Source organism: Vipera berus, assembly GCF_964194415.1.
Source record: "Vipera berus genome assembly, chromosome: 11".
In the NCBI taxonomy this organism is placed as follows: domain Eukaryota; kingdom Metazoa; phylum Chordata; class Lepidosauria; order Squamata; family Viperidae; genus Vipera; species Vipera berus.
The window spans coordinates 4433724-4460389 of NC_138214.1; the positions used below are offsets into that span (position 1 = coordinate 4433724).

Sequence of the window (26666 nt, forward strand, 5' to 3'; positions counted from 1 at the left end):
ACTAAACAACTGTGGTTCCAATTGTGGTCTCACTTTTAAGCAGCGAGATGCAGGGTGTAGTAACACAACCATCTCCTTGCATTAAAGCAATTTGAGAATCTCATCTACAGTTTTTGCCTGGAATCACAATCACATTTCCCATGAAACTAAATGACAGATCTTCATGTCATTTAAAAAGACTTTTCACATGTATTTTTTAACGTTTATTTTTTTTATGTATATATTAGCATCCAAGTTCAATGCTTGGTCAATGAACTTGAATTTTTCAGTCACCTCCGGGTGTAAACAGAAACAGCCATAAAATAATCCATGTTAACGAGAAATAAGCCACCTTAAACAGCATGTTGTGCTGGATTCATCATAACACACTAAGCCAACATTTGACATCTTTTTAAACATTCTGATTCTTTATATAGTTTTGGTACTCTTAGAAGCCTCCCATTCAGATTGTACCCCAGGCCTGATCTTGCTTAACTTCCAGGCTAGACAATCACATGAGACAACAAATGAGCCTACATAACAAATTCCAGCAGACAAAGGAATGACAATCAGATGAAACTAATTATTTAACAAAGGTTTATTTTATTTTATGGGTTTCTCTCCCACCAGAATTTTATGTACATAGGAAAATACACAAATAACTAAAAAAAACCTCTGCACTAAATTCAAATTTACAATGTCTTGCAAAACTGAATATACAGCAAATGACAGGAAAATGCTTCTCAGAACCTTGAAAAGGAAATCCTCAAAAGGAAAATTAAAACCCAGCCTACGAGCAACACATTAGAAAAAGCAGAGCATTTATTTCTCTTTGCCAAATTGCCCCCCTTCACTGCATTTTCAGACGTGCGGTCCAATTCCTTGGGACAAACCAGCAAGGAACCAAAATGTTGTGGCTTGCTTCTCTTCTTTTGGCGAAACTTCTTATTTGAACTGGTTGTCGATAAGGGTCCCTTTCATTTTGGCCTTCTTGGCTTCCAGCTCGGCCTGATCAAATTAAAAAAAAAACAAAACGGAAAAGCAAGCATTAAAGAAATATCTTTGCTAACACTTAGGAGGAAACGGAAGTGACTTCTCTCTTACAATCGAAAGTGAGAACTCTGGAATAAAATGAAGTTCGATTTCTGCACAGCTGAGAAACCTTGCAGCCACCCAACAGGCTGCAAAATTTTTACGGTCACCGATTCAATACCGAATGGGGCAATTCAACACTGCCAACTCACCGTAGGGCAGTTCAACAAACACAAAAGTTAATTAGATTCAGTTCAATGGAACCGTTGCCAATAATAATAAAATAAGTAAAGTCAATCCAGAAATAGAAGAGTTACAATCATTTCTACAAAAACATGGTCACGAATAATAAAAGTAACTAAATGAAATGATTGATACAACATTGAACTGTCTACAAGGTTTTCAAGTATTTTGGGACATGAGGTCAGTTCCCACCAGAATCCGTAGAACGCTGTTGCCTCAAACCTAGACATGAAATGCAGAAATGAGAAGGATGAAAAATAAGACACTCACCAGTTCTTGCAGCCTTCTCTTGCTCATGCCTTTCCTTTCCAGCTGCTTCTCGATCACTTTGGCATTTTGGGCATATGAATCAGCAATCTCACGCTGAAAAATATTCCGTAAGAAGGGTTTAAGACACTATGATGGTAGTGCCAGTTTTCAAAAACTGGCTAGAGTAAAAAATGAATACCTCAATTTTATAGACCACATAGGAGGAAGTCTCTTATAGTCCAGTGTCTGTTAAAACCAACAGTCCATTAAAGCCAAAGGTCCATTAAAGCCAAATGATGTAATTGGTGTCAATTGACACCAACGGGTATAATTGTTGTAATCATGTAAGTGGTGTCATCATTGTAAACCTAACCACCATGATGCGTGAACTATGGTTTATGGCTTAGGTTTTCATATAAACTTAGCTGATTGTTGGTTAGTCAATCAAAATTACCATGTCAACCATGATTAAGCATACAGTGCTGTAATGTGAGGCAGGAACCAATTTGACTAACCCCACATTGCCCACTGTGTTGGACAAGGATTTATATAGTAGCTTATTTAGTCACTACTGAACAAATCGCACCACTTTGGTATCCTTCTGAGAAGAAAGAGAGAAAGTGTAAAATATTAGAAACTATGGAAGGAAGTGGCTTTATAATGACCAGAGGTCAATCAATCAGAATAGAGCTGGAAGGGACCTTGGAGGTCTTCTAGTCCAACCCCCTGCTCAAGCAGGAGACCCTATAGTATTTCAGATAGGTGGCTGTGCAGTCTCTTCTTAAAAACCTCCACTAATGGAGCAACCACAACTTCTGGAGGCCAGCTGTTCCACTGGTTAATTGTCCTCACTGTTAGGAAATTTCTCCTTAATTCCAGGCTGCTTCTGTCCTTGATTAGTTTCCATCCATTATTTCTGACTTAATCCTTGGCTTCAAATATCTAGACCACCTAGACCTCCCCTGTTGCCTTCAAGAAAAATGGTGGGAAACTGCCAGCTAGCTGGAAGGAGGAGTCAAGCAAGACCCTAGCTTGGAGTCTTTGCACAGCTGTAAATGGCATAAGCTTGACATCCCTAAGATCCATGAGGCCTTACATGGGTCGTTCCCAGGGGAAGGCAGACTGTCTGGAGAGTTTCTTGTAACATGTGTGGCATACAACAAGGTTACTGCTTTTTGGTCTACCCGAGAAGCTAGAGTTGCTTGCTTCTGAGAGATACGGAAGACCTTACCGCTTCAATCTCTTCTTCCTCTTCATCAATAGTGGACACGGTCACCGAGCTGAATTTGCCCATATCCTTCGTCCGTTTGGTCATCATAACCTTGAAAGGAGAGAAGTTTTTTAAAAAGAATATTACGCGTGGTCGAAGCTTGGGAATCACCAAATGTAAAAAGTGACTACAGTATCCTTCACAGATCGTAAAAATGCTGTCCTGAAATTTAATACTAAGAAAAGAAAGGTAGATCTGTCCAATACCTCATGTTTTGGGATCTCAGAACAGGGACTGTTACTTGCAGATCACCAGCTGTGTACAGATGTGCAACCCCCCCCCTTTTTTTTACAACATTTAGAATTCTCCAAGAGTTGCACCACTAAATGTGTTGGGCAACTGTGTCCCAGATTCCTTTAGGAAGCTAAAGATATTTAGCACATTTACAATGGATTCCAGCCACACAAAATCAGGAAAGCAGGGAAAAAATACTGACGTCAAGGCATCAAGATTTATCATTCTGCTAATTTGTGGCCCTCAAACCCCCAATATTGTGCTTTAAAAGAAGTTTGGCTGATGACTGAGTTGGATTAAGTCAACTGAAGCTCATGAAGCCATGCTCTTGGGCTTGAGAAAAGGAAATGTGGAATTGAAGAATGCATCTTCTGATGGAGCAAGTCAACGGGATAACAAATTTACAAAAGAGGAGCCCCCACACAACCTCTCGCTCTCACGACCAAATATTTCAGGACTTCCTGGAGTAAGAAGAGAGATCAGGTCAAGCAGATGCCCCCAGGAAGCTCGGATGTCACAGTGGTTGGCATCCTCCCTACTCGATCTCCACAGACTGCAAGAGAAGTCTTTGTCTCTCTACCTTCTTAGGGGGCTCTTGCTTCTGAGTGTAAATGTTGGTCTTCCCAAAACCTTGTCCAAATTTGACCACGGCACCATCAACAATGAACGTCACTGGAGCATTCTTCTGCTGGTGTTGGTAGAAAAGGAGTAGGCCACACCTGGAAAGAAAGTGACCCCTTGTTTTATTTCCTTCCTCTAATAAACAAACAGTCTCCCTGAAGCTGATATTTTAGCTCACTTCACCTACTAGATTAAGCCTCAGAATGACATCAATTGCAATCATTTCACCCTTCACTAACCTGGGCCTATTTGTTAAGCTGGATCCCAACCCCCAACAGCCAGTAGCCCAATTTACCAGAAGACACTCAATTGGGGATGCATTATTAGAGTCTTCTGGATGACATCCTAACCACTGCATCACACTGGATTTAGATCCCTTTGTTTTGTTTTGTTTTTACTTTGGAGAAATAGTTGAATGCATTAATTCACCAGATCACAAGGCCCCCCCCCACAGGCTGTATGTTCTTTTGTCACTGGAAACAAGATTTGTTGACTGTTTTACCTTCTGAACACTTCCTCTGAAATCACTTACTTTCCACACTTTTTCCTGTATTGTCGCTCAATGCCTTCTGGCCTAGGTGGGGAGGAAAGATAGGTAAGTAGGCTTTACTTTGCTTAATCTTGGTTTGTTGCAAAAAAAAGAAGTCATTTTTAGTTGGCGTTACATAGTCTGAGAAGCCATAAATCTTGGGCGATAAAACCTATTGTTTAAACGAATATATTTTACCACGCAAACTTATCTTTCCACGAGTGACTCCTGTTAAAAATGCAATTACAATTATATTTTCACAAAGAAAGAAACCACCAGTTAATATCTAATGAATACAAACAAATGTTTCAGGCATTTTAATATTACATCTTCCTCTGCAGAAACAAAGAGGTCGATGGAGACCATGAAGACACCCCCTTCCAATCTTTCATATGAAAGATGAGATAAGTTGAAGAAGTTGTCCATCGAAAGCAAAGATTTGTTTCTGAAATGGTACTTCTTTGATTTTTGGCCATGGCTGCCTGCCCTCGGCTGACCATCCCTGGCAATGGGGCTTTGTGTGGCCTTCCTACCTGCGCAGGTAAACATTTTCTTCTTCTTCCGTGTTACAGAATTTGTGGGCATGTTTGACCGCATCAATAACTCTGGCCCGATCACGAGGTCTCATGGGCAGCTTCTCAAGTTGGCAGTCTAGAAAAAAAAATCATAATAATTTTAAAAAGCCTTCAGGGAAAATAAATCTAAAGTCAGGTGATCAATGTGGTAGGAGGTTCCCGGAAAGATTAAACAAACCAACATCCACCCCAATATCAAATCAATGCTCCAATCCCATTTTATATTTGTCAATCAAACTTGGACAGAAAACATCAAACTCCCCAAATGTTTGATAAAAGGAATTGCTTTCTAACATGGAAACCATCGTACAGATCTTAATTATACCCACAAGGTTTTTTTACAGCATTTTTCCCCCTGAGCAACATTTGGCAAACTTTGTTGAAGTTTCAAGGGTTTTGTTGACTATGGAGCTTATTTATTTCAAGAAGGGGGAGATATTAATAAAAAGCGCTAGGAATGAAACATTGGCTAGCTCAATTGTGGAGTCATGTCTCCCTTTCCAAATCCTTTCCAGTATTAGGATGGACAAGTTTACTTATTTATTAAATTTATAAGCCACTCATTTTACCATCCAAAGCAACTCCAGACAACTCTATACCTCCTTGCATTAGGTTTAAACACCTCTAATGCTCACCCCCCCCAATGCAGCTTAGGAGGCTGGCTGTTATTTGCTAGCATGGGTGAAACAGGGCTCCCCTTCCCCCCGAGGACTACAACTCCCATCATCCCCCAGCAGCGCCCACCTGGGTTGAAAACACCTGGCAGGTACGGCCGGAAAGCTTCAGAACCAATCTGAAAGCTTTTGGACTTCAACTCCCATCAGGCCCACCCTCGCGCCCCAACGGCGCGGAACTCCGGGAGTGGCAGTCCCGGTTTTGCCAGTCGCTCCCAACGGCTGGGTTCTTACAGCCGGTGCGTAATGCCCAAGGCTTGGCGAGGGTTGTGGGGGGACCCGCTTTGCGCCCTGGCCGAGCGGACGGGAGGAGAGGCGGGGGATGGGGATGGGGCCGGGGTCCCTTCCTCGGCTCACCCAGGACCAGCACCATCTGCCCGCAGAGGCAGTAATACACGTGCAGCGGCTTCTCCCCATCGTCATATTCCTCCCGGTCGCGCGTGTCGGAGCAGACCACGGAGCGAGAGACCACTTTGGGCATGGCGGCGCCGGGCGATCGGGCGCGCTCCGCCTCTCCAACCCGCTTCCCCTCCCGCTTGCAGCGACGTCGGCTCCGCCTTGGACCCGGCTGGGGCTGGAACTGCAAGCCGAGGGAGCCAGCCCCTCGGCCAGCTGGAGCGCGCCAGTCCTTGCGCGCAAAGGGGAGCGCGGAGAAGGCGGGCGTAGGAGGAGCGTGAGAACGGAGGTTCCCGCACCCGCTAAGCAGCGTTCCCCCCCCTCCGCGTGTAAGATGCGGGCGACCCCTTCCCACGACCGAGATGCTCCCCCCCACTCCCCGCCCGTGACCTTGATGGCGTGGCTTCCCTCTTATGGTTGGCTAAACTTGTTACTTGCTCAAAGAGGATAGCTTCTTCCTTAAAAGGGTTCTGGCTGGGGACCATGGGGGTTAATGTCCCAAAGGTGCTTTTTCCAAATAAATTCCAGTTACCCTTTGGAAAAAAAGCATCTTTGGGACAACCATGATCTAGTTGATTGAGAATCTTCCGTAGACATAGGAGTTGAGGTCCTGAGCATCTGAGCAGCCTGTTGCACTTCTGAAGAGAGAACGCTTGCTGGAGGTGGAAGCCAATGTGGACCTCTCCTTTGGAAGATGATGGGCCCTGCAAGTTTAAATCAGCAACGGATTTTGACTCCCTTGGTATTGAATAAAGCTGCCTAGGGCAGGGGTAGGCAACCTTGGCTCTTTTATGACTCGTGGACTTCAACTCTCAGAATTCCCAAGCCAGCTGAGGAATTCTGGGAGTTGAAGTCCACGAGTCATAAAAGAGCCAAGGTTGCCTACCCCTGCCCTAGGGCTTCCCTGATGAAAGTGACTGATGGTGATTCAGGAGCAGACTGCAAGCTATCGATTCTTTAAAAAAAAAAGTCTAGAGGAAAATTGGATATGTTTGCACTCCTTATTGGGTGGCCAGGCTGTAGCACTGAACATACATGCGCCATTCATATGGCCCAAGACACACATCCCATCTAAACTCAAAATAGTAATTAAAGGCAGCAGTGTGAACAACATCCCTGCAAATTCTTGTTTTTGCACAGATACTTAACTTCTGTTTGTTTCGACTCTTCAGTAATGATGTTTAAGCTTAGAAATGTAAAGTGTTGCAATAATATAAATATAATATAAAAATGTAAAGTGTTGCAATAGTAAGTCAAGAAGTGGTTAGGAAATAAGGGATTTAATAAACACTGTCCTTGTCTGCTCAAGAAGCCTCAGTGAAGAGGCATTGAAGATAATGACATATAAAAGAACAGAGAGCTTCAGAGCAATCCCACAGGACACAAGTGATAACAGAAGATCAAAACCAACTAAGCGCATACAGTGCCTACACTAAGGCTGGGTTCACACATCCTGCTCAATAATACTTTGAGAGTAATCTGCCAATTGTGGTTAGGACAAAGTATTATTGAGCAGGGTGTGTGAACCCAGCTTTAGCGTAGGTAATGTATGCGCTTAGTTGGCTTTAGCTAATTCACACACTGTACTGTATTGTCTTAATTCATTGTTTTTCAACCTTGGCACCTTCAAGATGTGTGCACTTCAACTCCCATAATGGACCTTAACTCCCATAATTCCCCAGTCAGCATGCGTTAAGGGGAATTATGGGATTTTAAGCCCACACATCTTAAAAGTCGCCAAGGTTGGCTTAACACTGCCTTTATCAAGAGATGGCAAACTTCATTGATTGAGGCCATACAGAAGGCCAAGCCAAGCCCATTGCAGGACTGTGTACCCAGTTCAACTTCAACCATTGTTTTCAACTCTGAAAACAAGGCCCCAGCCACTTAGCCCAGGGGGACTTATTTTGCTGTAACACCGCTGTGCTGACTGCATAGCTTTCAAACTAACGCCCCGCCCACAAGCGGGGCAGCTGATTCTACCAACCAAGAGAAAGGACGGGGAAACTTAACGGAACGGGCAGAAAATGGTTCCTCCCACTCACCCCCCCCTTTTTCCACCGCATTAGTCTCTCCCAGAACGCTCGGCTCGGTGTCAGCCTGAATGGTATCGCCCTGCCTTTCGAAACACCGCCCCTTTCTTCCCCCCTCCGTGCGGCGCAGTGGTACATCCCCGGCGTGAGTCGGCGGCTCCGTGTAGCGCCGCCCCTCTCTGTTTTCTCAATTCCCCCCCCCTCTCCGCAAGGGCAGTGGTGCGGTCCGGCATTGCCCAGACGCCTCGGCCGGCGCTACCACCGCCGCGTAGTCAAGGGCCGCGTCCGCCTCGCCTCCTTCCTCGCCCCCCCCATTGTTGAGGCACAAGTGGAAGAGGCCGCCTCCGCTCGGAACCAGCTCCCGCCGCCGCCGCCGCCTTGCGTCCCCCTCCCCGCTCTCCGCCCCGCTGGTGTATGAGTGATTCGTAACCGCGAGCCCCGCCATGTCCACGCCGGCCCGGAGGCGCCTCATGCGGGACTTCAAGAGGTATGCCGCCCGAGAGGGGCCAGGGATGTGGTGGTGGGGGGGGGTTTGGTGGAGAGCGCAGCGGAGGGAGAGGTGAGGCGATCCAACATGGCGGCACCGCCGCTGATGAGGGGAGCGCTACGCAACTGGCGTAGCGGCCTCGGAGATTAGGGCGAGCTACGCCGTTGGCGTAGGCGGGGCGAAAGCCCATCGCTTCCCTCCTCCCCCCCCCTTTTTAACCCTTTCCTGCCCGCCTTTCCCCGCACAGGCTGCAGGAGGATCCCCCGGCCGGAGTGAGCGGAGCCCCCTCGGAGAACAACATCATGGTGTGGAATGCGGTCATCTTTGGGTGAGTTCCCCCCTCCGCACCCCCCCCAGGAGGACTGCAAGGCCTCCCCCCTTTTTTTTTGCACCCCACATCTCTGCTGCCCGTGTCGGTGCTCCAGATACAAGGAGCATTTCCTGGAAGATCCTCCCACCCCCATCACCTTACCTTGGCCTTTCCAAAATTGCAAATGGGCTGTTAAAACCATCTGCAGGTTCCCATCTGGAGGGCTGGGTCCGGTTGGCCCAGGTTCAATCCTGCTCCCCCCCCCAGAAAAGCCCCAGTTCTGCAGTGGGAGGGGGAAGGTTTTAGCCCTGCAGAAGGGAGCCCAGCCCAGTCCCAGAGGATGGAGAGGCTGAAGGAGGCCGAACCCCGATCTCTGCTCTGCCGGGGGATAGGAAGAAGCGGGGCTAGTTTTGAATTTTCAGGAAGGTGACTTTGAATGTTTGTGTTTTGGTTTTTTTTTTTAAAGGAGACTTTGGTGCTCTCTGAGCTTGGTTTGTTTTCTTGCAGACGTTTCGTGACCCAAAGTAGGTAACTGATGCTGTGGTACTGATGCTGTTACTTAGTTTGGGTCGCAAAACGTCTGCAAGAAAACAAACCAAGCTCAGAGAGCACCCAAGAGCCTGCAGTCCTTTTCCTCCTCTCTGCATAACCCTCTCCCTTCTAGCACTGATGATGTTGCCCAGTTGGGTCGTGAAACGTCTGCAAGAAAACAAGCAAGCTCAGAGAGCACCAAGGACCCCTTTAAAAAGAGAGAGAGAGAGCATTCAAAGCCACCTTCCTGAAAATTAAAACGAATTAAAATATTCCCCTTTATTGGCTTCTTTTTTAAGCTAAAGGACCCTCTCAAAATGAGGGCAGTTGATCTGCAGAAATTTAATTTCTTAGAAAAAGGATGGGTTCCCCCTTGCAAGAGGGAAGCCAGGCAGCCATTTGTGAGGGCTGGTGCAGGACTCTACAACCCTCTGTCTCTCCCCTGTGTTAGCAGGAGAAAGTAAGCAGTCTGTTATTCAAAGGGCTGTTGTGGCTGATTGAGAGCTATAAAAATATTTGGAGGATCCTGGATTCCTTTTCATAGACCTGTATTCAGATGATCCCTTTCATAGTGGGATCCCTCGTGTTTCTGTTCTAGCCAGCATGCCAGGGGCTGTTCGGTTTAGCACAAAAGGAGTGCCGGGCTTCAGTTCATTATCATCTTGGTGAAGGTTAAGAACATAAGATGATTATGATCTGCAAGAGCATGGATAAGCAGGCTGGCACTCTTTTGTAGCCTCTTGCTATTAATTAAATTGGCCAGATTTGATAGACTTGAAATCTAGGACATTCAGAGGAACATAATTTTCCTTCCCTAAATTCAAATAATCATTCTAATTTATCAGTTATCAGATGTTTTAATTCTGAGCTTTCATCAGCGGGAATATCATTGTCATGGCCCAGATTTACTTCTCTGTGGTAATAGTCTAGTCATTCCACTGGCTTCCCCCCCCCCCAGACGTATTGAATTGTAATTCCCTTCATCCAGAGCCAGCTTGTTTGATAGACGCCCACTTTGGGTCCATAACATATGGCTCACTTCCAGGAGAATGATTTGCAAAGGCAGAAATAGATGTAATTGATGATAACACAATAGAACACATCCAGATAGGGCTGGCAGTTGCCCTGGGTTGGTTTTTAGAAATAATAGCATATTCCGGTAAGGTAGAATAGCAGGGTGTGTTCAGAAACTGCCATTAGTGGTGGCTAGAGTTATTTTAATTAAAAATAACAATAATTATTATTGTTGTTCTGACAACCAGTTCCTTGGTCTTTTGAAAAAACATCAGGCCATTGGAATGAATAAAAACTGGCTTGGAAGTTTCCCTACATTTATAAATGTTTTGTAAAAATAGGCCGAAAAAGCAAGTCCATGCGATAGCTGTGACATTCTGTACCTCAGTGGCTTTGGCCGGCTCTGAAAAGAAATTCCTCCAAATTATTTGATTGCTTATCTAATCCAAGATGGATAGGCAGGGAAGAGTGATCCCTGCCTCCAATCTTCCTGACCCAAATGGCCCCACAAGCTTATTTGCTTGTTTTCATTGTGTGCATACCAAAGAGGTATTGCACAGCGCGTTCCCCACCTTCTGAAACTGCACAAATGATCACGAGGAAGCCAGCAACTTTGGTTGGCGGAATTTGTCAAGCTTCGTGATTGCGGTCCTTGCCTTAACTGGAATTCCAAGTTGAAATCTTAAATCAATAAATGGATTTTAGTTCGTCCTCACTGTAAATTGTTACTCTGGCAGGTGTGACCTGTTTTGGTCACATTAGTTACAGTGCGGCTGACGTTCCTTTTTTCAAATTGTCTCAGGATCGGAGCCGGTTCACTTTCCTCTCTGCTGTGTTGGCGTTGACGGCAAATGAGCCCCAAAAAGCTGTGTCTGAAAGGCCAGTTTTTCTCCTGTTTGACCTCTAGATGGGTTGGGATTCCAAGCCTTTGTCCTACTGCAGTTGAAGATCCCTCAGGATTGATGATTGCAGCATGTCCAATGTTCGAATAGGCAAATGCTGTTTTTAGGATGGCACAGGGCAGTTCATGCTTTTTCTAGGAGACCTGATGATGTAGCAACTGCTTTTGTGCATGTTCTTCCTTTCTTCGCTCCTGTGTCTGCCTTGTCTTCTACCACCATTGAAGAAAGGGGTCTTCAAACCTGGCCCTTTTGCGACTTGTGGACTTCAACTCCTGTGCTGGCTGAGGAATTCTGGGAGTTGAACTCCACGAGTCATAAAAGGGACAGGTTTGAAGACCCCTGATGTAAGACGAGGCTTCTCACGACTGGCAAGTGAAATCCTTTCAATAGAAATAGTACCTTCACAAGAGGGATTTTCCTTAGCACTCTAGCCGTGGTGGATATGATTAAATTTCCTCTTCATGCCTACTTTGATTCTGATTATTATCAGCCACTCCAAACAAAGGGCATTTGCATTTTTTAAACCTGCACACATCAGTTCAAAGACTCATTTAACAATATGTAAAATGGAATAGTACAGTACAGTTTGGAAGAGCTGCTTCAGAATGTCTTATTAAAGCAGTCACTTCTCTTGCCAGGATTTTATGGCTGGCTTTAATTTTATTTTAATTTTATATTGTATTTTTAAATTTTGCCTTGTAAACCGCCCTGAGTCCTTTGGGAGTAGGGCGGTATATAAACCAAACTAATAAATAAATAAATAAATAAATATAGGTCACTGCACCCTAGCTGTGGCATACCGTATGCTCAGGGTTGATTGATACAGCTTCAGTTTGGCTGAGATCTGGCAAAGACTCGGGATTCTCACAAGCCTTACGTGGGCTTCTTCGGAGGAAGGTGTCCCGGTCCCTCAATCCCACTGGTGGAGGGCGGTTGCTCCGGCAGGGTGGTTAATGACCTGATCTCTCTCGTCACTTTTCATGCCTTGTAGAAGCGTGCTGGCATATAGAAGGGAAGACAGGCTAGCCGATTGCTGCTATTCCGTTCGTTACTGGCCTTTCCCTCCAGCAGTCAAGATCAGGAATGACACGGGTGAGAGAGAAGCAAAAAAACGCTCAGAAAATAAACGCCGGGCCCATAGTGGTCGTGTGTTAATGACGCCGCTTAGGTTTCATTCTTCACCTGAATTTAGTTTGGTCTGAATTCTGTTTTTAGGAATAGAGGGAATGCGACGTGTCCTTTTAAAAAACAACAACAACAACAAAAACCACCCGACTCTTATAACTAATATTTTACATGCAAGAGGTTAACCACCCTTTTCTTTTTCAGGCCAGAGGGAACCCCATTTGAGGATGGTAAGTCTTTCTTGAAACAATCTTAAGGGACTGTAACGTGCTTGTTAATGTGCTGTCGGCCATGTTAATCAGCCCTAGGATCCCACCTTTTCAGGAGCGTGAAAGGGTTCATCTGCTTGCTAGACGGGGAGATCCCTAAACTAGGGCTCACTCTCGGAAGCTTTGCTGTGTGTGACTGCTGCTCTCAACGTCTTGTCCCAATGAGTGTGAACTATCTCTTTGCTCTTCTCTTTCTCGGCACGGTGTTTTTAAAATTATTCTCCATTGAAAATCTCTGATAAGATCCCGTTCTCTTCTGGGTTGGAACTTGTGAGGCCCTTAATATCCTTGGCCTTCCTTCCCCTCCCAAGGCTTAGCTGCTGAGGTTGCTTTGGATCCTTCACTGTGTCAGCCTGATGGTGGCTTGAAGGCCTCCTGCATCCTCTGACCATTTTATTTATTTACCTATTGATTTGTATCCCGCCATCATTATTTTTACAAGTAAGTCAAGGCGGGGAACCTATACAACACACCTGCTTCCAATTTTCCTCACAACAATCCTGTGAGGTGAGGTAGGCTGAGAGAGACAGTGGCTGGCCCAAAGTCACTCAGCTGGAATTCCATGGTTAAGGTGGGAATAGAACTCACCACCTTCTGCTTTTTAGCCTGGTGGCTTAACCAGTAGGTCAAACTGGCACACTACTGAAAATGATTCTACTGTTGTTGCTGCCGCCGCTAACACAGTAGCTTTTTTAGAACTCACTTGAAGATATTAATAATTGCGTTGTTTAATTTTATGGCACTCGATATATCTTTTTCTCAGATCCTTTGAAGGCCATCTGTGCCGCACAACCCTTAACTCTGCCTTGCTGTACTTGAAACCCATACACATATTTTAAAGAGCGTGCTTGTTTTCCCTTTGGGCCTTAACGCCTGTTTCCTTTGCTACCTTCTGTCAATCTTTGAGTTCAGTTATAAAGGCAGTAGTTTGTTCTCTTCTGTTGTGTTAAAAATGGTCGTGGAGCAATTATACAATGCTTGCAAGTTTCACAGCCTGTTTTTATATCTGCCCGGTCTCGGATTCTCTTCTTGCCAAGCAAATATGAGGAATCGTTGGGGTTCTCTGATTTATGGACCGATGTTGAGAAAAAAAGGGCAGGGGAAATTTAAACCTGCCTGTGAATATGATGTAGTTAACAATCCCCTCTACCCCTTTCTCAATTGTAGGAACTTTCAAGCTTACCATAGAATTCACGGAAGAATATCCAAACAAGCCACCTACTGTCAGATTTGTGTCTAAGATGTTTCATCCGAATGGTATGTGTCTTTTTTTTTTAAAAAAAGTAGTTATTTATAAAAGAGCAGAAGCAGGGACTGTGGAAGAAATGGAGCCCATATTTACAGTTTTGAGAGAAGCTAGCTTGTAAAATCTAGTATTTCTGCCGGGGTGAAGAAAGGCTGTGACTCCTTTAGAGGTGTCTGTAATCGTGCCGTTTAGTGACCTGAAGGTGTTACTAGAGTTTCATTATTCTAAACCATATTAGTAGATAAGAGATTCTGGTTAAACAAGGACCACATAATAGAGTATTGTTTTCTTTATGGATCGAGTCAAATGTCACTGACTTGTTGAGAAAGGTTGGTGAGGCCCTAAGATAATCAGTTTTGTAAAAAGGAAGTTGAATAAGGTGTTCCTAGCAGGCTATATCAAGCGTAGGTTTGAGGGATCCTCCTACATTAAAAAAACCCCACATTTATTTGAAGTCTGACTTCTCCACAAAATAGATTTGTGGACACAAATCTAGGAAGATCAAGCATTCTCTCTGGATCTCAGTGGTCCATCTCCCATTAGGTTGGTACGGGCTACTAAATTATTGCCCCCAAAACTTGGCCTCCATCAGTTTAGGGACAGGTAGATAATCAACTCCTTGTCATTGTGTTATTTCATCTATGGATTTCCTGGGTGTTTGATATACCGCTAGAAATTGAAAAGAACCTATAATAAAGAGATAAGTGAATATTTATGAAAGGTAGCTTGACAGCTATATTTATGTGTTATTAGGTTTCCGTAGACCTTTGAGAGGATATGTGGCCCTTAAGATTTGGTTGACGTGTCACACTATGAATAACTTCATAACCACAAATGATTGTGAGGTCATAAAATCTAAGGGTGACTGGAAGAATTTAATGGCTGTGGTCAGAGTCTGGTTCTTCTGGGGGTGACTTCAGATGGAGGATTGTTGAGCCAGGCATGGGCACCTGGTAGTATACTACAACACTTCCAATTATAAAAAACCCCACATTTTCCTTTTAAGTCTATGCAGATGGTAGTATATGTCTGGATATTCTTCAGAATCGTTGGAGCCCTACCTACGATGTATCATCCATCTTAACATCCATACAGGTAACGGCGGTACTTTTTGAAGCTTGGTAGACTTTGTAGGAGTTGATGGATACAACCTTCCAGTCTCATTTGGAATTCAAAGCAGTTGACTTGAGATAACCGGCTCCTCTGAAGCCAGTTTGTAAGCCGATTTAATTGAAAAAGAATAGTCAGAAGTCTCGTTCAGAGGAAGCTGAAATTTGATAGGTTTTTGAACCAGTAGGTCCAGGGGTGTATGATGATAGGTATGAAAAGAGTGCTCAAGAAGCATCGTGCATGGTTTTGGCCCTCTGAAAAGATGCTGTTGAATAAAATCTTATTTGAACTCAATAGGTGAGCTGGCGAAAGGGGGGCTTTGAATAGATTACAAATTCTTAATGGCCTGGTTTTTTTTATTGTTTCTGCTGTGAACATAAGAGAGTACATGTAGTCCTTGACTTAACGGTTCGTTTAGTGACCATTCAAAGAAAATGTGACTTACGACCGTTCTTCATACTTACGACCTTGGTAGCATCCCCATAATCGCGTGGTCAAAATTCAAGACGCAATCCCCTTTTGCGACCTTCTGACAAGCAACGTCGGCGGGGAAGCCAGACCGACTTAACAACCGTGCTCTTAACCTCTCGGGCTGCAGTGATCCACTTAAGAGCTGTGGCAAGAAAGGTCGTAAAATGAGGCATAAAGCTCACTTGAGAAATGTCCGCTTAACCACAGAAAAATTGAGCTCAGTTGTAGTCGTAAGTCGAGGACTAGCCTGTACTTGATTGCAATAGCAAATCTTTTTGGTTCCCAGCAAGCTTCCCAGCCCGCTGTCTTTGTTTTTTCTAGGTTCAGTCGTGTTAAAAGGGGTGGCATAGCTACAAGATTAAAAAAAGGGGGGGAGGGTATTGAAGCATCTCAGGGGTATTCTTAACGGACCTCCAGCACTCAAATCGTTTGAATTTCACAATGGCCGCGCATAGCCTTTACGTGGAAGATAATCAAACCTAACGGTCTTTTTTTTTCCTTTTCCTTTTCGCTCTTCTAAAACAGTCTTTACTGGATGAGCCTAACCCAAACAGTCCAGCAAACAGCCAGGCAGCTCAGCTATACCAAGAGAATAAGCGGGAATACGAAAAGCGAGTCTCTGCCATTGTAGAACAGAGCTGGCGTGACTGTTGACCTTGGCTGACGCAAATGAACACTCTGCTGAGGAAAATATATGTATGAAGTGTCTGAGTCCTCCTCCTCCTCCTCCTCTTCCTCCTTGCATCACTGCATTTACTCGGAAAGCAAAACTTAGCTGTCTGTGCTGTGGCCAACCACCCTCGCTGGATCTCTTACTCTTTGGACATCAGAAGTCACCCTTTTCCCACCTTCCCCTTTTGAGATCAAATGTACTGTACTTGGGTTACTTGTAAAAGAATTACTGAGGCTGAATTTCCACTTCCTGTTTGGGGGGAGGTCTACCATCGCCAGTCTTAGGGGCAGTATTGTGCATTTTTTTTGTAGTGTACACTTAAGCTTTTAATTGTAATTGTGTTATACACAGTGATGCTTATGTGTAGCTTGATTCAAAAAAAAAGGATGTTTATATACAATATACATTTTTAACTATGACTTGAGTGCTGATCTGTCCGAGGCTGGTCATTTAACCGCTGGTTTCAACATAACTACATCTGTGAGTATTTTATGGAAGGAAAAACAACAACAGCAACAACCACCACCCCTTATTTCCCAGTGTGCTGCTTTTCCATTTTCCCTCCCAAGCCTTCTTTTTTCAGCTTTGTGGGTTTTTGGAAAACTGATTCCATGGTTGAGTGGGGGTGGGGGTGGGGAAGAGGCTCCATCCCTGCTTTTATAGGTCAAGTGCAAGATGATTTCTTTGGTGTTGTGTGACAGCACTTTCAAAGGGTGCTCAAGTGGCTTAGCCACGCTCGCCACCTTTTGAGTAGAGCTGTGGCGAGTACAGAACGGGAGTTGAGAGTTGATGGCAAAACGGTGTGCAAGGACAAAGGCTTCAAAAACATTTTTTTCCTTCTATGATTTTTTTTATTTCTACCTCTTAACCCGGGGAAGGAAATGAAATTGTTCCATTTTTGCCTTGTTTGAGAGAAAAGGAAAAAAAGATTGCAAATGCTACTGCAGCATGTTCTCTGTTCCCTTCTTCCTTGCCCTTCCCTCTGCCTGATTTGTAGGGTTCTTTCACGTGTGCAAAAAGCATTTTTTTTTGTGAAGATGAGTTTGTAGCAGCAGTGTGAGAGGAGACCAATCCGTGGGTTTTTGTCTGCTCTACCAAGTGTCTTCTATGTATACATGAACTCGAGTACAACTTTGCACAAGTAACCCATGTAAGAAACTGTACATTTTTCAATTACTTGTAAATAAATGTGTAACCGAAATGCTTGCTGTTGAAAGAAGACAACGTGCATCGCTTTACTTTTGACTAGATACAAGCGACTGAAAGTTGATCTTGCAAATTGAGGGACCATTTAATAATCCTGATGTCTCATTAGACTACATATTTTCCTTTCTATGTTCTGCTATAGATTACATACTGTATGCTTTCAGGAATGCTTACAGCTAATTACATAAACGGGTGGTTTTTAGTTAATTTCTGGAGCATCCCATAAGCTAATTGGCTGAGGTAAAGCAGGAGAAATAGTTAAAACGGTCTCTCTCTCTCTCTCGTCTTATGTCCATTACTGCAACAGGTGAAACAAACAGGCTGGGGTTTCTGTGCCTTTCATAGCAAGTTGGAACATCCCTAAAAGTCTCTTGTTTGGGGGGGGGGTTAGGGTTAGGGAGATTGAGAGACTTTACTACTTCCACAATGCCTTGTGATTTCCAGCTATCTGTCTTTAAATATTGCAGACGCTGGTAAATTACAAAGGAACGAACTAATGTGCACCAGTGGCAAAACCAAAGTGAAATGATGTGCCTTCACCCAATCTTTGCCACAACTCGGTGGATTCCCAGAAGTTTGGCCTGGATGTTCTAGATCGGGGTCTTCTAACCTGGTCCTTTTATGACTTGTGGACTCCCAACTCCTAGAATTCCTCAGCCAGTCATAGAAGGGCCAGGTTTGAAGACCCCTGTTCTAGATGAATGAGAAACTTTGTTAAAGAACAAGCCAATTAATTACACCTGGTGATCAAGGGATTGCGCAATATAGTTAAGGTCTTTGAAAAAAATACACAATTGGGCTGTGCAGTTTTGTTGTTGTTGACAGTCTCAAGTAGTTCCTGTCTGTAACTCTTTATAATACAATTATCTTTTCCTGGAAATGCAAGCATACCCCAGTGTGCCCTAAAACATTCCAACGTCCTAATCCATTTTTTAAAAAATATTTTACCGCTTTCCCTCAAGGTAAAAACATACTTTTTTTTACTCAAAAACTCTTTTCTTTCCTTCAGAATATAAATCGAGGCCGAATTATTTATTCCCTAAAATATTTCTTCCACTGGGCGTATCATTTCCAGCCTAACGAGGCTCTACGCAAGAGTAAAACAATGGAATAATTGAATGAAATGGGAAAACAAGTCTTGATATCCTTCAACAGCCTCTGTGGCTGGAAGAAAGCCTGTCAAGAGGATTAAAAGCACTGCACAAAACCACAACACGCTACTTCAGCGAGAGAACCTTTTACTTGCTGATCTCCCTGTGAAATATACAAGCACATTTACACAAAGGAAATGGAGTAATATGTAGAGGCTTCAGGGAGAAACGGAACTCCATCTTGCCCATTCCGATTAAAATAAGCCTGGCGGGGCACAGGACATGCCCCCTTCTCGGAAGCTGATGGAAAATACAATAATATACATTTGCCTTGTTTTGAAATGCAGAAGCTCCTGCCTCATATCACAAATGATGGAACTGCACAAATTAGGCAACAAGCCTTGACTAATTTGTTAATTCTCATGCTACCGAACCAGGGGGTACTTCCAACTTCCGTATATACCCCAACAATGTGGCATTCACAATCTCTGACACCTGAGCTTCCCACTTAACTCAGTAGTTTTTAATCCGGAGGACTAGAAACCTGAAACAAAAGATTTTGGCCAGGTGCAATTTTCCCCCATTGAGGTTGATGGAATTTAAAGACTACAGTTTTAAACTCTTAGTTGTGAAAAAAAAATCACACCCTGTCCAATGAAAAGGAGAATCGGGACTAGGGTAGATGTTGAATAGTTTGGGGGGAAAAAAAAAGATTTAGGGTTTGCTAATTTTGCCACCCGTCCTGGTTTGCACGGTTTAAGTCAACCAAGCGGTCAAAATATTGTGATATTTCTGAATATGCTGAAAATAAAGTTTTGTGCCTCTACGCCCGCCCATTTTAAATATAAAACATGCCCTTCCATGCATGCCCAGCCATAAAAATCTATTTGTTGTTAAAACCCCCTTTACCTATAGTTCTCTTTAAACAGCTGTCTCCATGTCTCCCTCTTTTTTTTTCTTTTTTAAAAAAAGGGCAAAATAAAAACATCCTTTTTAAAACTGTGCCAGGGTCACTCTCCTCCCCTGCGGAGTAGATATTCTGCTATTACCAAAGTAGTTAAAACCTGAAAAGGGGGGGGGGCATCCTATCTGAGTTTCTTAAAACAGGCAAAACAGCACAGATGCCATCCAGATTGCACGACTTGGGTTTGGACAGAAGATTGCCTTGTTTTCCAGTAAAGTTTAAGAAATTAAAATAAGCAGGGGAAACATTTGAGCTGGGTTTTTTTTCCCCCACAACAATAGACAATGTCTTTTTTCCTCCCATTTAATGGAAACCTGGTTCCTGTCCAGACCCCCTGGGAAAAATGTAAGGTTGGCTCCCTATTTCTCCTGTGGCATGATGAGTTCGTAATGGCCGACTTGTCCATCCTGCTTCAGCTGGTCCAGCAAATCTTCTTTACGCCTCTTTCGGCTGACCACCAGGTACCTATCCCTGCCCTGCCCGTGGGACTTGCTTTTAAGCCCGTATTTTTGGGCTATCTGATGGATCTGTTTCCGCTCGTCGTTGGTGAGTTCCGTGGAAAAAGTCAGATCGATCTTCCTGTCCGAGAAAGCGTAATTTTGGATGATCTGCTCGATGTCTTTTTTGGTGATCTGGGAGCCTCTCTCGACATCCAGTCCCAGCCCTTCCCTTTTGAACTGCTCCTTCACCGCGATGGGCTCCCGGATCCCTTCCCCGCTTTTGCCCAAACCGCCCCCCGTCCAGCCCATCTTCCTTAAAATCTGATTCCCAATGTTGTCTTCCTTAATCTGCTGCTTTAAGGCTTCTTCAGCCGAGCGGCCGCAAATCTCGTTCCGGGAAATGACATCTTCAATGGTGCCTTTTTTCAAGTTGTTGACCACGGTGGGCTGGGTCTTCTTGAGGACCTTCACGGCCTCCTCGGCGGCTACATGCTTGACGCTCTTCTTGACGCCGATTGCTTCGGCGATTAATTCGTTCTCCAGCATCACTTTGCACTTCCATCGCATGCCGGTCATCCTTTCGAAGATGTATTCCACCGTCATCTTGTTGAACTGAGCGGTGTCATTCAGAGTACAGACCGGATTCATAGAGTTTTCGTACACCACCAGGTCCTTCAGATTCTTCTTCCTTGCAGGGTTGCGGGCAGCCCCGCTGACTTTCTGGACCTGGATGGCTTTGGTGGCGCTCACATTGGACTGAGTCTTCTGCAAAATTTTCACGGCTTCGTCCGCTGCTGCGTGCTTGCTGGTTTTCTTAGTGCCGCAGCCTTCAGCCAAGAAGTGACCTTGCAAATAGACACTGCAACGCCAGAGACGGTTGGGCATCAGCACGTATTTGTATTCCACAGTCATTTTGTTAAAGGAGGCGGAATTGTTCAAGATGCCAATGGCATCGCTGGCGTTTTCGGTGAGGACAAAGTTAGTCCAATGTTTGGCAGAGCTGGGCCCTTGTTGCGGATCAGAACTCGGCTGTCCTGGCACACTGTCCTTTGCAGGGGGGTTCACGTCATCTGGCAGTTTAAGCGCTGGCGGGAATTCAAGAGAAGAGGCCCCACTTTCGCACACCACCAAATCTTCTTGCGTGGCACTCTTGAACTTCCGCTGAACCACTTTGACTTCAACGGGTTTTTGCAGCAGCATCACCGCCAGCTCGGTGGCCCGGTCTCTGGAGCCGTTTTTGCTGCCCGCATAGCCCGTGGTCAGATAGACGTTTTGGCACCTCACCTCACAGGCAAAACCTTCTTTGAGAATCTTCTTCTTCTTGGGGAGATCGGCAGGCGAAATGTCCTTCAGGGGAGAATAAATATACTCCGGGTTGGTCTTGCAAGCCTGAATCGACCGCGTCAAAAGATACGTGTAGTTAATTTTGTCTGGCCCACCGCTACAACTGGGGTTGGCGAGATTGTTGTGGATGGCCGTTACAAGCTTGTTAATGAAACACTGCTTGGCTGTTACCACTGATTTGGGGAACGTTTCGGAAAAGGATTGGAGAAAAGCAGAGTCCACCAAAGTCGTCGTGCCCCCAGCAGTAGAAATCTCTGTACTTTTGGGAGCCACTTTGGCTTCAGATGGTTTGACCTGGCTACTTCCATAGCCAAGGCCTACTGAACTGGAGAACTGGGAGTCCCTGTCTTGGGTGCCAAAGCTGCTAAACACCCGATCAGCGTAATTTTGGATCTGCTGGGCTGTGATATTCTCCGAAGTGGCTTGGGCTTGGTTTTCTGAAGACTCTTCTTTTGTTGGCGGTTGAGTGTTGCTGGCGACAAAGTGGATGGGCTCAAAGCGCGGCCGCATGCGGAATTTCGGAGCTTGCTTTCTTGCATTCTTGCAGTCTAGGGAACAGAAATCCACAGGAAATTATTTTCAGCGATGATGGAAAAACTAAGATTAGCTCTTCAACCTCAAGAGTAAGACTCATGCGAAATGGCAAGTCAAAATGAAAAGGAGATATTCAGGACTTGAGGTCCCATGTTTTTATGGTGAACTTACAAGGATGCCCACCTCTGTCTAATATTTATTCAGATGAATGTCATGTTTAAAGTAAGACTAGAATTTATTGCCTTCCGATGAATGGACCAAAGTCACCCAGCCAGCTTTCATGCGTAAGGTGGGACTAGAATTCACCTCTCCTTAGTATACATTAAGTTTTAATTAAAAAGATTTATTGCTGACGCCTATGCACAAGAATCTAGTCAATTAACAGCCAGCATTCAATTGGTGGTAGATAAGAGTTAACAGAATCTGGGGGGGGGGGGACTGGACTTGGAGCATTTGTGGACACGTAAGGATTCTAGGGTAAGTCCTCTCTTGACCCCCGCCCGTAGCCTCTGCCTCTTCTACACATCACCAGACTTCTTGGAATTTCTAGTACATACTGTTGTAACCATGACAAGCTGAATTACCTATGCGGCTGTGCCAGCACAAACCCTACGATTATACTTCCAAGTTCCCTTCCAACTCTGTTATTCTGCTTCCAAAAATTTTTAGGAGGGAGGCAGGCTGACGGGAACTATGTTTAAAAAGAAATGAAGATGCTCACTTTGGGGAGAGTCATCAAGTGGAGATCGTGGTCTTTTGGCTGTCTTCGTGCCCGGCACCAGCTCAAAGGATGGCATCTCACCGACATCAATTCCTTCCGCCATCTGTAGGATTTTCTGCATAATTTGGGAGCCATATCTGTGGTTATGGAAAAGAGGAGTCAACTCGTAGCTCATTTAATGGAAGACTTTTGATCTGAAAAGATCCTTCTAATCTTTCAGAACGGTTTACCTCCTTTGCAATTTGAAAAGTAAATTCTTTAGAAGAGAAACAATTGAAACAAATCATTATTTTCGGAGAAAAAGCCTCGTAGAATGCTCAGTGAGGCTTAAGGATGCTCTAAGATGAAGGAGGGACGTATTTAAAATACAGCTAAAGGAAACAACCAATTCTGTACTGGGATGGCAAAGACAAGACTTGCATTCTCTTCCACCATGAAATGGCAGTTGAAAATGAAAGCCATGAATTGATAGAATGAATCGGTCAGTTCAAAACAGACACTGATTGATCAAAGCTAAAGTTATTCTCTTTTAGAGCTGTGATAGAGATTCTGCCTGCAGGTACCATGTTGTGATGTGCTTCTGATTGGGAGTCAAAAAGATGGTCTGGATGACATGGCGACATTCAAGTGACCTCTCTCTCCAACTTCTTAAAGCAGCTGGATCTTTTCTAGGGATTGCTTAGCTATTTATGTTTGGTTTAACAAGTTGCCGAGTTAGTTTTCACTCCTTAAGCTTTTTTCCCCAGTCTGGGATATTCTGACATTTTCATCCAGTCTCTCTGCCAAATATACTAACACAGAACAATACAGCTGTAATTTTTTTCCATAACTGGGAAATTTCACATCAGCATATTTACGTCTTCAGTAAAGCAGAGACATTTCTGTTTCAGCAGAATCTGGTTTCTTGGATTGATTTAAAAAGAATGAATCTACTGAATTAGTGCAGTATTTGTTGTGTTTTGTCTATGCTATACTTGACTGCTCAGTAACTATAAATAAAATTTATGATGGGTATTTCAAAAGGCTGAAGAGCCATTCACTCCGCAGGGACTGGATTTCTTATTACCGGTAAATAATATTCTGAACAGCAAATTCTGCTATAAAGTAATTCAATTGGTAAATAAACAGTCAATTCGTGGATTGAAATGTTCCAAAGCAAATTTTAGCTTTAAAAGGTCTTTAAAAAAGGATAACGAAGTGTCTACAAATTTAACTACAGCCTGGATCTAATTTGCTCCCAAAATGTGAATTTTGGCAGTCTGAAAGACACAAACATCTCTAGCATCTCTGAAAGACAGCTAATAATGCTGGGAGTTGATGTTTATCCATCTGTGGAGGATCACAACACGTCACCTTTAAGGAAAAAAAAATCTTTTTATTAATCCAATCACCCTGAACCTTCATAATATGTTGGGTGAATTTATACATAGTATCTGAAATACAGTCTGATTCCTCCCCAAGAAGCTAAAGCCGCAAAATATGTTCTCTCCTGGCTTGGCATCTGGTGTAAATTCAAGCCACTGTGGTTTAACCAGAGTTTTAGCAAAGCACGGCTCCACACAACCCTGTAAACCCAGGCACTTTGGAAGACGTAGAGAAGGCATCAGCGCAAGATGAACCAACGAAGAAAAATTACAGGGTGAAAAATGCTGCATGTCTGAAATATTCTCTGGCTTAAGAGAGATGCCCAGGTTTTTGTTTTTTTTTAATTCCATTTATATCCCGCCCTTCTCCGAAGACTCAGGGCAGCTTACAAGCTTAGCAGTAACCTTCATTCTATGTATATGCCTGCTTATTAGGGCTTTCACACACCCCCAAGCGGCATTATTACAAAGTCAGCTTAATTGCCCCCAACAATCTGGGTCCTCATTTTACCTACCTCGGAAGGATGGAAGGCTGAGTCAACCTTGAGCCTGGTGGGACTCGAACCTGCACTAATTGCAGGCAGCTGAGGTTACTTAAGGAGGCATTAGCCCACTGCGCCACCAAGGCTCTTCCCTTCCTCCCCACCAAAAGATGCAGATGTGAAGGCAACTGGGGGGGGGGGAGAAAGGCCATGTGGTATTTCTTCCTCTTGTTCCGAATTTAAGAGATTGAAGAGGACCCAATCCTGCCAGCCCAGGTCTGCCATCTTTTCGCTTCTGAGACCGTATCCTCTTATTACTCCAGGTTTGGGTCACAAAACGTCTGCAAGAAAACCATCTAGTCTAGTTCAACCCTGTGCTACAAATATTCTCTTTTATTGGGGCTGTCTCCCCTTTTTTTTCTTTTTCTTTCTTTTCTGGCCATCAGACCGAAAGCAAAGGCCAAGTGCTCTTAACAGAGACTTTGCCAGCCTAACCCTTCTCTGTGTCCCCAGCTGCTTTTGTCAGGCTCAGGGGAGGAGTTTGCAGTGCTAAGGGCGAAATCTTTATTGCATATATGTATATTGTATATTAGAGGGACGCGGTGGCTCAGTGGGTTAGGACGCTGAGCTTGTCGATCAGAAGGTTGGCAGGTCAAATCCCGAGTGCCGCGTAACAGAGTGAGCGCCTGTTACTCATCCCAGCTTCTGCCAACCTAGCAGTTCGAAAGCACGTAAAAATGGAAGTAGAAAAATAGGGACCAGTACGGTGGGAAGGTAACAGCGTTCCGTGCACCTTTGGTGTCTAGTCATGCCGGCCACATGACCACGGAGACGTCCTCGGACAAGCGCTGGCTCTTCGGCTTGGAAACGGAGATGAGCACCGGCCCCTAGAGTCGGAAACGACTAGCACGCATGTTGGGGGAACCTTTACCTTTACCTTTTATATTGTATATGTCTATTGGAGGTGGTTAGCCTTTGAGAGCTGAATGCAATGAAATTTCATGTTAACGTATGCCGGTTAGTGTACCTTTAAAGTGACAATAAAGTTAATCTATTCTATTCCTCTACTCTGTTCTATTCTATATTTATTTTATTCTATTCTATTCCTCTACTCTATTCTTTATTCCATTCTTGGATTTTAGCACTGGATCCGTTTAGTCTCCTTGGATTAAGTAACAGGCATGGGGGGGGGGGGGAGGGAGAGAAGCGAGGAAACGGGCGCCCGCAGAGGACACGCGAGCAAGCCGGTCTACGTTCACACGTGCAGAAGAGGAGGAGGCCCCGTTCTCACCTGCAGCCCAGGAAGACGTGGTTGCTCCAGACGTGCGAGAGCGCCAGCAGCTGCTGGAAGGCGTCCGCGCCCGGGTAGCCCGGCAGGTTGCGGAGCAGGAACTGCCGGCGGAGCCCCCAGTGCCGGTCGCTCTCCTGCGCCTCCCGCCACGGCTCCAAGGCCGGCTCTCTCGCCCCGCCGGCGGAGGCGGCATCCGGAGGAGGAGGAGGCGGAGGCGGCGGCGGCTGTTGCTCCTGCTGGGAAGCCGGCGGCTGCGGGGAGAGGAAATCCCCGCCGGGCAGCGTCCAGCCTCCGCCGGCCATGGAGGCGAGGGCGGCCGGCGGGCGGGCCCAACGAGCCCCGGCCGGACGGCGAGGAAGCGCTCCCCCGGCCGACGGGTCCTGGCCGGGGAGAGGGAGAGCCGCGGCGGCTGCGGAGGGCAGACCTGACCCGACACGGGTCCCGCCGCACGTTCACACGTGCAGGAGGCCGCGCTTCTCCTCTTTTTCCCCCTCCTCCTCTTCCGCGCCTGCGCGCGAGCGGCAGAAAGACGGCTACAATGTAACCTTTTCCTCGCGGGCTCCGCCGTTCCTTGTTACACGCGGCTCACGTGGGTGGATGGATGGAAGCGCCGAGGCGCGCGAGAGCTTCCGAAGAAGGCGGCCGTCCTCTCGCGGCCGCGCCCCACAGCGCCACCCAGAGCCCCGGAGGACCGAAGCTCTTCCAAGGCTACGAAATATAATCGAAAATACTTGCATTTTTGGCAGGGGTTTTGCTGTCCCAGCATGCTTCCGTTTCGTTTCTGAACATTTCGTTAAACAGACTGCCTGATGAGCTTAGCTAGTCTGGTAACGAGACGTTCAGAAAGTAAATTGGAACAAGCAAAAACCACCGCCAAAAACCTTCCAGAATTGTTTTTCATTTTCTCCTTGGGGGGGGGGATTAAAGGGCTGGTTGACAGGTTCAGATACAAATAGTCCTTGGCTTACAACAGTTCACTTAGTGACTGTTCAGAGTTACAGCAGCGCTGAAAAAAATGACTTACGACCGTCGTTCACCCTTAACAGCCACCGCAGCAGAACCTTGGGGTCACGTGATCAGAATTTAAGATGCTTGGCAACTGACTCATATTGATGACCGTCGTCGTGTCTTGGGATCCCGTTTTGCAAACTTCCGACAAGCAAAATTAATAGGGGTGCCAGATTCACTTAACGTGTCAAGAAATTGGCCACCACGATGATTCACTGTGAGAAGAAAGGGGGCAATGCTCACTTAAC

General features: G+C 45.2%; 3 protein-coding genes across 3 annotated transcripts; 1 reads left to right on the top strand and 2 right to left on the bottom strand.

Annotated features, from left to right (window-relative positions):
* Positions 1–562: 562 nt before the first annotated feature.
* On the bottom strand, positions 563–5962 carry STEEP1 (STING1 ER exit protein 1). The gene is made up of 7 exons (XM_081336542.1): positions 5764–5962; positions 4691–4808; positions 4161–4202; positions 3588–3726; positions 2735–2824; positions 1525–1617; positions 563–987 (listed from the first exon to the last, which is right to left on the bottom strand). The coding sequence occupies exons 1-7, from the start codon at positions 5885–5887 to the stop codon at positions 925–927; spliced, it is 669 nt and encodes a 222-aa protein (XP_081192668.1). The 5' UTR covers positions 5888–5962; the 3' UTR covers positions 563–924.
* Positions 5963–8052: 2090 nt separating this feature from the next.
* On the top strand, positions 8053–17313 carry UBE2A (ubiquitin conjugating enzyme E2 A). Its single transcript, XM_081336550.1, has 6 exons — positions 8053–8322; positions 8570–8650; positions 12409–12434; positions 13641–13730; positions 14726–14814; positions 15826–17313. The coding sequence occupies exons 1-6, from the start codon at positions 8279–8281 to the stop codon at positions 15952–15954; spliced, it is 459 nt and encodes a 152-aa protein (XP_081192676.1). The 5' UTR covers positions 8053–8278; the 3' UTR covers positions 15955–17313.
* Positions 17314–18400: 1087 nt separating this feature from the next.
* On the bottom strand, positions 18401–25971 carry NKRF (NFKB repressing factor). The gene is made up of 3 exons (XM_081336512.1): positions 25411–25971; positions 22274–22410; positions 18401–21566 (listed from the first exon to the last, which is right to left on the bottom strand). The coding sequence occupies exons 1-3, from the start codon at positions 25710–25712 to the stop codon at positions 19594–19596; spliced, it is 2412 nt and encodes an 803-aa protein (XP_081192638.1). The 5' UTR covers positions 25713–25971; the 3' UTR covers positions 18401–19593.
* Positions 25972–26666: the final 695 nt, after the last annotated feature.